The 11,371-nt window shown below is 46.1% G+C and overlaps 1 protein-coding gene across 4 annotated transcripts in view; it reads right to left on the bottom strand.

The window, feature by feature from the left end:
* Positions 1-2,542: 2,542 nt before the first annotated feature.
* Positions 2,543-11,371, bottom strand: part of SEC24D (SEC24 homolog D, COPII coat complex component) — a 181,688-nt gene continuing 172,859 nt past the window's right edge. For all 4 annotated transcript variants that reach the window (XM_068280585.1, XM_068280593.1, XM_068280612.1 and 1 more), the window contains exon 23: positions 2,543-3,117. In XM_068280585.1, coding sequence (XP_068136686.1) covers positions 2,977-3,117 — 141 coding nt within the window. In that variant the 3' untranslated portion in view covers positions 2,543-2,976. The remainder of the gene's footprint in view (positions 3,118-11,371) is intronic.

Raw genomic sequence — 11,371 nt, 5'->3', positions numbered from 1 at the left:
GCTGATCCCATCACTGAAAAGTGAATGGGACAGCCACGCGTTTTTACAAAAAATGCGTGCAGCATGCGTTCCCGGACCGCACAGGTCCGGAACGCATGCAGTGTGAACATTAGACATTGCACTCTATGCAATGTCTGATGTCGTGCGTGTCGGCCACCTGCACACGTTTCCAAAACGCGGCTGGAAACGCGTGCAGTGTGAACGGGGCCTAAGCCTGGCTAGCAGCAGTTAAGGGAAGTTGCTGAGCAGGATGCACCAGGTTGCATGAGCCAGTACAGCATTGCTGAGTCACAGAGAGAGCTTGTGCAGCTTTGCATGCAAATTCTACTGAAATTACCTCAGTATGCATTTGTAGGGCACATGGGTAGAGAGGAGGCATAATCATGTGACCTGGGCCTGTAGAAACAACTTATGCTGATAGATATGGTTTAAAGCCCTACTGAAGTGAAAAACTGAAAAAGGCTTTGTTCACATTATAAATCACCAGCGCTATCGCAAGCACTGAGTGATTTATTGAGCGATTTTGAAAGCGCTTTTTTGAGTGATTTTCACTTAGAAAACAGCTTTTCTGTAGCGTTTTTTTTTTTCACATCCTGATATTAGTCAGGAAGTGAACTCTTTGCCCCGGAAATGAATAAATACAATGTATTAATTCATTAAAATCACCCGGGAAATAGCTTTTCAAAGCACTTTTTTAAGTGCTTAGCGATTTTCCTATCCTTTCTATTTCCATTTCTAAATGGTGCAGGAGCCGCGTTTGTGATTGGATAGAAAGCCCATTGCTTATGTGAGAACACTCACATAAGCGAACATTACACTAATGCTTTTAAAGGGACTCCGAGCTCTGAAAACGAATTTGGTACTTACCTGGGGCTTTCTGCAGCCCACCGTGAGTCGGGAGATCCCACGGTGGCGTCCTGGCTCCTCTCTCAGTCTCTCCGCACAAATGGCTCCCGGGCGACACCGGGCCTGACGCGGGCCCTCTCTTCCTGGAAGATGGCGTTAGTCGTCATCACGGCGGCCAGCGTGACTGTACTGCGCATGCGTGATTAAACCGTGCATGCGTAGTACAGTCACACTGGCCGCCGTAATGACGACTAACGCCATCTTCCAGGAAGAGAAGGCCCGACACTCAGGCCCAGTGTCACCGGGAGTAATTTGTGCGAAGAGACTGGGAGAGGAGCCAGGACTGCAGAAAGCCCCAGGTAAGTACCAATTTCGATTATTTTCAGACCTCTGAGTCCCTTTAAGGCCATTTTTAAAATCACCAGCACTAAAAAAAAAAGAAAAAAAAAAAGAAAAGAAAAGGGAATTGGCCCTAATGTGAACAAGCCCTTAAAGGTTAGTTCTAAAAGTAATTAGCTTGAAATGTTAATATAAATCGTTGTTTGCCCTTATTCATTTCTCTTTTTCTTCCACGTTTTCTCCTAGGAGATCATTTTTCCTCTTCTGTTTAAAATAACTTGTTAGCACTCTGCAGTTAAAAAAGTACATAAAAAGTACTGTCAAAATTATTCTGAGTATTTTAGTGCTTGCTGGTTGCTTGAAAGACATTTTATTGATAAGGTATGAAAATATCACCTAAAAGGGAATTGAATAATAATGGCCTATATAAGTAAAGTGGTGAACAGGGCACTTTATTCATTAGCCAAATATGCTTTCCCAGTTCCACTGCTACTTTCTTCCACCCTCTGGATGCAGCTAAGGAGAAGAAAGGCTACTTCTTAGCATGACTGCATTATACAATAAACCTGCATCCTTCATGTAAGGTTACATAGAGGTAGCAGGAGCTAAGCAATTACAAGACACTGATCTGCTTACAGGAACCTACTCAAAACTAGTGGTTATTGGTGTGCTGTTTGATCTTCTCTTTATGGAAGCTGCAGGCAAGCACAGCTACACAACCAATATGTGAAATGTTCAGATCCAAACTTAGTACTTATTAACTAACCTACAATATACACTAATGAAGATCATTGCTCAGAGAATTGTCTTCAGTTTGGGGATTAGATGGGCTTTAAATGTATTTTTACATCCTGTGCTCACTCTTCTGATTAAAGGCATACAGACATTGTTCATGCTTCACCTGTCATTTCATGTCAAGCAATTGGCTGCAGCTGAATTTTTCAATCAATTGCAATGTTCTGAGGCACTGGGTGAACCTCCTGCTTCTCCCCCTCTAGATAATACAGTTCATGCCACTTATAGAGGGCTTAACGTGTATGAACAGTCACTAGCTGACACAGAAGCGTTGCCAGAAATAATACATCATTGTTTTGGCCAACAGTAGTACAATATCTATGCAAAGCCTTAAATTAAGAAGTGGGAGTGGCAGCAAAGGAAACAGTGATGATAAGCAGTGTGCTACTGCTCTTTACAGTCCAATCAGCATGTCCTGAGTCCTGACTAACTTGTACTTGGTGAGGTGGAATAAAGAGAAGTAAGATCCGCTTGCTGATAGTGCTGTCTTGATGGACAGTCTAGAGCTATCTGGGTATGAAGACATAAAATACCTTATTTGTCAAAAGATCTGTATGTCAACTGAACTTGAACCATTTTATTTTAGCTGTTTGCCTGAAAATCAGCTTGAGATCTGAAAAGTCTAGACAAGTTTATCTGCAAGACTGTCAGGTGTATTTTATAACAATGCCATCAGAATACGATAGGAGCAAAGGTATTCAGACATAAATACGTACAAACAACAACATTTTTGCCCCACACACGCACACACAAGTGTTTCCCTTTAAGGCAACAGTCAAACATGAAATAGTTTCCAAGCAGAGGTCTGATTTGTCTTTGGTGCTAATGCTAGGCAATTCTCACTTGTAAAAGCGAGGACTTATGAAATAAAAAGTGTAATAGTGACGTTTGGTCACAGGACGTCTTGTGCAGTACACCAACACCAGCTGAGGCCAGGTGGGCACGAGTGTCTGCTGACAAGGATATAAACATTTTATGGAAGGCATCTTGGATCAATTATGTTAGAAGCTGACGGATCTCTTTGTGAACACAGCAGAGAAAATCCATGTATGAAGCTCCCCCAAGTAGGCCTTTATCTTCTACCAGCAGCTGTCTGAAAGCCATCTCTGTCTTGTCCTTCTGCTTCACCAACACCATCTGAAACGTGTCAAAGAAAAACAGATATTTAAGTATCCATGCACTATATATATATATATATATATATATATATATATATATATATATATATATATATATATATATATATATATATATAAAGCACATTTAATGAGACCCAAGTTATGTATATTGCTCATGTGAAAATGAGGCCTCTCACTGCATGTTGATTGGAATCTGTGCTAATAAAATGGAGGGTTTACTGAGAAACTTGCATTGAAACTACACTGTGTAAAAAGCAATGGAGTAAAACAGACGCCAAGGGCTGAAATGCTTGAGTACTGCTGGGAGCAGTAGAAGCTGTTATTAAACTACACAGATGTACTGAATTCTAGTATACATACTGTACATGAACGTCAAAGTGATAGTCCAGAATAGTTGAAAAAAAAATCATTTTAGTTTGTAACCAGCTAGGAATTTCCAAAACTGATTTAAAAACTGTAGCCACCGAGGGGGAAAAAGTTACATACCCAAGAAGAGGGAAGGCTCTGGATCCCTTAGCCTTCCCAGTCCTCTATGCATTCACTCGTTTTATTACTGCACCCCGGTTCAAATTTGACCCGGGCTGCATCTTTGGGTTTTCTCTGAAGCCTATAGAAGTATTCGGATCTCCTACTACTTCTTAAGATGAGCGGCTCCATACTGTGCAAGTCCACGCTGGTGCGTGCGCAGTACGGAGCCGCTTGTCTTCAGAAGTGCTTGGAGACCCGAATACTTCCATAGCCTTCCAAACGGGCAAAGGCTTCTTCAGCATTAAAGTCAGCTGCTGAAAAGGGGCCTGACGGTGGAATGGGGGGGAAGACTCTAAAGGACCCAGAGCGTCCCTATTCTTAGGTGAATATGTAACTTTTTTTTCCCCTGATCATTCCAGCTAAAAGCAGCATGGTGGTGTAGTCGGTAGCACTCTTGCTTTGCAGCACTGGGTCCCTAGTTAGAATGCCAGCAAGGGAAATATATGCACAGAGTTTGTATGTTCTCACCATGTCTGCGTGGGTTTTCTCTGGGCACTCCGGTTTCCCTCCCAAAAACATATAGATAAGTTAATTGGCTTTCCCCTTAAAAATTGGCCCTAGACAACAATAGACATGAGATTGTGAGCTCCTGTTAAGGTGGCCATACACTGGTTGATTTGCCATCAGATCGACCAACAGATAGATCCCTCTCTGATCGAATCTGATCAGAGAGGGATCGTATGGCTGCCTTTACTGCAAACAGATTGTGAATCGATTTCACTATGAAATCGATTCACCATCTGTGGAGCTGCCGCTGCCGTCGCTCCCCCCCCCACAACCCCCTTTGGATACATTACATGATCCGGCCGGTGCGAGTCCCCGCTGCTCCTTCTCCACGCTGGGCTCCGAGTCCGGCTGGCTTCACTGAACTTCCTGTCCGGGGGAAGTTTAAACACTAGAGGGCACTCTACTGTTTAAACTTCCTGCCGGGACAGGAAGAAGTGAAGCCTGCTGGACTCGGAGCCCAGCGTGGAGAAGTGACCGTGGAGAGAGCGGGGACTCGCGCCGGCGGATCAGGTAATGTATTGCGTCGGTCGTCGGCGATCGAGCAAAATCTTCCGCACGGACGGAACAATGGGAATCGACAGGAACGATTGATTTTGGATGGAAATCGATCGCTCTGTCAGCGTTTGCGCAACGATTTCACAGCAGATTTGATCACAGTGATCGAATCTGCTGTATATCAGCGGGGAAATCGTTAGGTGTATGGGCCCCTTTAGGGACACTTAGAGACAATATAACATATATTCTATAAAGCGCTGCAGAAGATGCTGGCGCTATATAAATTCTAAATAATAAGAATAAGGATAAAGGTATCCTTTAAGCGTACAATTAATTTTATTTTAACTGTGGAAAAAGTACTCAGCTTGAAGTAAAGACAACTAGCAAGTTATTATTTCAGTTATTCCTCATCACTTCACATTAAACTTTGCAACCCATAGCCACCTGCTGCACAAGGACACAAACTCACAGGTGACCCCCACCAAACTAATGATGAAAATCAGATTTTGATTGTAGAATAAGGGCCCGTTCTAACCTGAGCGGGAATCGCACGATTCCCGCTCACGGCAAACCGCTAGCGGTTTAGCAAAAACCGCTACACAATGTAGCGAGTGGCAGTGTTCTCACTACCGCGGTTGCGGTTAGCGATAACCGCAACCGCGCTGCATGCAGCGGTTTGCCGGCGACAAGCGTTCCGCGATTAGCGATTGTGATTAGCATGCAAAGCACGATAATCATGATCGCTCCAAAACCGCCGCAGTGTCCAGTGATTTTTCCGCGCTAATCGCGGGAAAATCACTCCCGCAATTGCTGGCGTTCTGCGATTGTAAGTGTGAACGGCCCTTAGCCAACATTGCTTGCTAAACACAATAAGGGCTTGTTCACACTACGGCCGTTTTCGGCCTTTTTTCAGGCGCAGGCGATTTTTAAAATCACCCACAAAACGCTTGTGCAATGAATCTCTGTGAAAAAGTTCATATCAGCATGGTTTGTGCACTGTGCGTTCAGCAAAGCCTTGCCTGTACCATTTTTGGTTTTTTTTTTGCTATAATGGAAGGTATCCCACCCACAAACACATACTCCCCCTACCCTGCGGTCTCTGGAATGCCAGATCAGTCCGCAACAAACTTACAGCAGTCCACGACCTCTTCCTCTCCAAATCCCTCACCATCCTCGCACTCACTGAGACATGGCTCACCCCCTCTGACTCTGCCGCAGAGGCTGCCCTCTCCTACGGGGGCTTCACCTCAGTCACACCCCCAGACCAGACAACAGGATCGGGGGAGGGGTGGGTCTGCTCCTCTGCCCATCCTGCACCTTCCGTGTCCTCACCCCACCTACCTCTCTACAGTTCACATAATTTGAGGCCCACACCATCCGCCTCTACAACCCCCTCCCTGCCATTGTTGCGGTCTTATACCGCCCTCCTGGCTCCACCCCACAACTTCTCAATGACCTTGCCTCCTGGCTCCCTCACATACTCTCCTCTGACCTTCCCACCATCATCCTTGGGGATTTCAATATTCCCATCGATGAAGCCCAGAGCTCCGCTGTGACCCGGCTACTCACCATTGCCAACTCACTTGGACTAGTACAACACGCCAACACCCCAACTCACACTGCAGGTCACACTCTCGACCTTATATTCACTAAATCCACCACCATTGCAGACCTTGACATAGCACCCTTTCCACCCTCAGACCATCACCTTCAACCTCCTCACGGAAGGCACCTCCAAATTACCCACCCACCCGGTCGATGGCAGCGAGACCTACGCAAGCTCAACCCTAGTGTCCTTGCTGAACCCCTCCATGCCCTCTCCTCCACTCTTCCCACCCTAACTTGTCCTAATCTTGCTGCAGCTCAGTATCGCCAAACTCTCTCATCAGCCCTAGAGAAAGCTGCTCCACCAATATTTCGCCGCAACCGACCCCCTAACCCCCAGCCCTGGCGCACTACCCATACTCGCAACCTCCAGAGGAAAACACGTGCCACTGAACGGAAATTGAGAAAAACTAGACTTAACCAGGATTTCCTACAGTACAAGACCAACCTGCTGCAGTTCCACACTGCCCATGCGAAGCAGGAATACTTTACCAAGCTCATCGGAGCACAAGCTTCCAACCCCCGGTGTCTTTTTGCCACTTTCAACTCCCTGCTTAAACCCACCCACTTCACCAACAAAATTGTCTCCATCCTCCAGGAAATATCCAATCTCCAATCTTCACCTCCCACCCCCTCCCAACCAGCTCCTCCTCCACCCTATCCTCCCCTCACATCCTTCACTCCTACTACCACCTAGTAAGTCAACCACCTACTGCAGACTTCCCATACCACTACTCCCCCCCCCCCCCCCTTGACCCCATCCCTTCTGATTTACTCCAGCCTCACTTCACGGAATTGGCCCCAGTCCTCACTACCCTGTTCAACCTCTCCCTATCCACAGGCACCTTCCCCTCAGACTTCAAGCAGGCCACTGTACTACCCCTGCTCAAGAAACCCTCCCTCGACCCCTCGCTACCCTCCAACTACCGTCCTATCTCCCTCCTCCCCTTTGCCTCAAAACTCCTTGAGCGTCTGGTTCACAAACGCCTGACCCAGTACCTCAATGCCAACTCACTGCTAGACCCACTCCAATCTGGATTTCGGCCTGCCCACTCAACCGAAACTGCTCTCACCAAAGTGGTCAACGACCTTGCCTTAGCTAAAGCTGAAGGTAAATACTCCATTCTCCTCCTCCTTGACCTGTCAGCAGCTTTTGACACAGTAGATCATCCCCTACTCTTCCAGTCCCTCCAGTCCTTGGGCATTCACGATCTCGCCCTGTTCTGGCTTTCATCCTACCTCTCCAACCACTCCTTCACGACCGCCTTCAATGAGTCCTCGTCCACCCCCAACCACCTCTCGGTGGGAGTCCCCCAAGGTTCGGTCCTTGGCCCCCTACTGTTCACCCTATACACATCCTCCATTGGCAAGGTTATCTCCTCCATGGGTTTTAACTATCCTCTGTATGCAGATGACACCCAGGTGTACCTCCACACCCCTGACATATCCACCACTACTATGGACAAGGTCTCCTCCTGCCTATCAGCCATCTCCTCCTGGATGTCCGCTAGGTTCCTGAAACTAAATCTAGACAAAACGGAATTTATGATCCTCCCACCATGGCCATGCACGAACCTCCCAGATGTGCATGTCACTGTTAACCACACTACCATCAGGGGCGTAGCAATAGGGGGTGCAGAGGTAGCGACCGCATCGGGGCCCTTGGGCCAGAGGGGCCCCGAAGGGTCCTCCCTCTATCACAGTATTAGCTCTCTGTTGGTCCTGTGCTGGTAATAATCACGTCTATAGATGCTTTGAATAGTAATAATCCTTAACAAACTGTTCCCCATCCCCTTCTTGCAACTCTGACACTGTGGTTGTGCTTAGCAGGTTTTGGTGCGCCATATCAATTGTTATGTATAGAGTGCTTGGGGGGGCCCCATGTAAAACTTGCACCGGGGCCCACAGCTCCTTAGCTACGCCACTGACTACCATTCACCCTACCTCTCAAGCTCGCTGTCTGGGTGTCACCCTGGACTCCGCACTCTCCTTCACTTTCCACATCCAAAACCTTACAAAGCCCTGCAACTTCCACCTTCGTAACATCTGTAAGATTCGCCCTTTCCTGACCTCTGCCACCACCAAACTCCTCATCCATGCCCTCATAATTTCCCGCCTTGGCTACTGCAATGCCCTGCTGTCTGGTCTCCCTATGACCCGAACAGCCCCACTGCAGTCCATCATGAATGCGGCAGCCAGAATTATCCACTGCTCCCATCGCTCCACCACGGCAGATACCCTCCTAGAATACCTCCACTGGCTTCCTATCCAGTCCAGAATCAGATTCAAGATACTGTGTCTGACCTACAAATCTGTCCACAAAACCTGTCCAACCTACATTTCCGATCTTACTCAGAGGTACACACCTAGCCGCTCACTCCGCTCTTCCAATGAACTTCGCCTAACCGCCCCCCGAATCACCCAGTCCCATGCACGCCTCCAGGACTTCTCAAGAGCTGCTCCAACACTATGGAACTCCCTACCTTCACCCATTAGGGCAGTCCCCTCCTTCAACATCCTTAAGAAAGCCCTCAAAACTCACCTTTTCACTCTGGCCTACTACCCCTCACAAGTGCTCTAAACCTACAGCTGAACTCTGGTCCCCTACCATTCGTGTCCTTACCTCTCCTTCTAGATTGTAAGCCTTTGAGCAGGGTCCTCCTCCTTTTGTGTCCTACCTGATCTTGCACCTCCATTACTGTGAACCCATGCTATGCATCTGAGTGAACCTAACTTGCCTAATCTCCATGCTCCATCCAGTGGCTGACTAAGCATTACCTGGTACTCAAACTATGGTGTGTGATCTGGTTTTCTTGTATTCCTGTATTGTCATATTGCTGTATGTCACCCCTAAATATTGTCTGTAACCTAAATTAATGTTCAGCGCTGCGTAATATGTTGGCGCTTTATAAATTCAATAAATAATAATAATAATAGGAAGAGCGCTAAATGCTCACAAAACTGCTTTATGCGGAGATTGCGTTTACAGTTTTTTAGAATTGTATTTATTCTTTTGCGGGTCAAAGAGTTCATTTCCTGATTTGCGTCAGGGAGTGAATTACAAAACCGCTCTGGAAAAGCACTTTTACCAGAAATGCAGCGCGCAGTGGAGAGCAAAAAAAAAAAACCGCACAAAAATGCAAAATGCTTGTATTTTAGGTGTAAATGAGGCCTTAAAAGGTTCAGGCAGTGAACACTCGCATTGTAAGTTCCTGCACACAGGACCCTTTTGCATAAAATCATGTTGCTGCACACAATGCACATGCAAAGTGCTTTGTTGCAGATAAGAGATTTGCCCACTCTCCAAGCCGACTGGTCTCACCCTTCCAGTGTCATTACCCCTGGCGACACAAGAAAGGTGAAATTGGTCAGGTTGGAGAGTGGGCAAATCTCTTTTCTGCAAAAAAAGCATTTTGTATGCGCATTGTGTACAACACAATCCTATGTATATTCTGGGTCTGGGCACATTCTGGGTCCTGTGTGTAGGGACCCAGAATGTGAGTGTTCAGTTTTAACAGTGTTTAATAAACATTGTTAGGCTATTCTACGATCAGCATCCGATACCATTTTCATAGTTTGTTTAGTGGTGCCCACCTGTGAGCTTTTGCCCTGAGGAATAACTGACGTTTGCCTTGCACCATTTGTAGAGATTGAAACCTCTGGCAGCTGTCGACGGGCTGGTGCACACCAGAGCGGTTCTGGAGCGTTTTTAAAATGCTTGCAGGGGGAAAACCACATGGCTAATGAAAGTGAATGGGATGGTGCACACCAGAGCAGTTAGTTTTTTCCACAAACGCAAACTCGGGGGCTGCAGAATTTTTTAGATTTCTGAGGCGTTTCTGCCTCAATGTTAAAGTATAGGAAAGTGGATAACCGCTCTGAAAAACGCTAGATCAGAGTGGTTTTCCAGGCATTTTTGTTACAGAAACTGTTCAGTAACAGCTTTACTGTAACAATATTTGTAATCTGATACACAAAAACGCTCCAAAAAACGCTAGGCATGTTTATAATACGTCTCTAAACATGCCTAGAATCGCTCTGAAATCTGCTTCAAAATCCTCTAGCGTTAGCAGATCTGCTAGAGGTTTTTGGTGTGCAACCATCTGTGTGAGAGCACTTGTATTCTCTGCCCATTTTGAACAAATTATTATTATTTAGTATTTCTTTAACGCTGACATCTTCTGCTGGGCTTTACAGTTTGAGCATCAACTGACCCTCAGAGCTCATCTTCTCACTTCGGTAATTAGCTGCACATAATAGAAATCCCTTTTTTTTTAGTATTTCTTGTTATTATCATTTGAATTGCCTGCGCTCAGAGGCGTATCTAGAGGGGTGCAGGCATGGCTCCTGCCATGGGCGCCACAGCACAATGAACGCAATGCCTGTCCCTAAGCTGCACTGCCATGCCTGCCCCCATGCCTCCCTGTCACTTAGACCTCAGATCAGATGAATTCTGTCATCTGGGGAACATGGCTACTTAATTTATGTATGTAGGTTGCTTTTGGCTTAGTGTTAAAAAAGAGGACAGAGAGAAAATAAGAACAGATATTTCCAAAAAAGTAATTTCAGCAATATCCCAAGCCCAAAAACACAGGCAACCATAGCACATGTACACCAGAAAGGATGCTGTTTTTAGAGGGGAAGGGGGCTCTGATCAGAGTGGGGGCGCAATTTCAGTGTTTGCCATAGGCTCTGTATTACCCAGATACGCCCCTGCCTGCGCTTCCCCATTACGGATATTCAATGAGATGCAAATAATTTTCAGTTGATGCAGGATTATGCAAATTTGATATGTTAATGTGTGCAGCTTGAAAATGTCCCAGTCACATTTTACTCCAGTATGATTTGGTTTACGTTCAAGCTGCAATAAATTTGCTTACAAAAATTGCATCATGCTGCATTAACTCAAAATTATTTGCATAGTCTATCCCTATTATTTGCATTGGCCATCCCTATTCTCCATCCCCAACCTTAGTTTACAGAATATTTAGCCTGTTTGCTGAGTGTTCTTCCAGATTCCTCTTGCCAAGACAATGACCATCAGCAGTGAGGTGATGAAAACATAAAAACCTTCCCATGGACACTTTCTGCGGAGCAGTGCTTTTCGGTGCTGCTAG

The sequence above is a fragment of the Hyperolius riggenbachi genome, chromosome 1 (assembly GCF_040937935.1).
Source record: "Hyperolius riggenbachi isolate aHypRig1 chromosome 1, aHypRig1.pri, whole genome shotgun sequence".
NCBI lineage: Eukaryota > Metazoa > Chordata > Amphibia > Anura > Hyperoliidae > Hyperolius > Hyperolius riggenbachi.
Note: the sequence above shows the minus strand (reverse complement) of the source record. Positions and strands in the feature narration are given on the sequence as shown.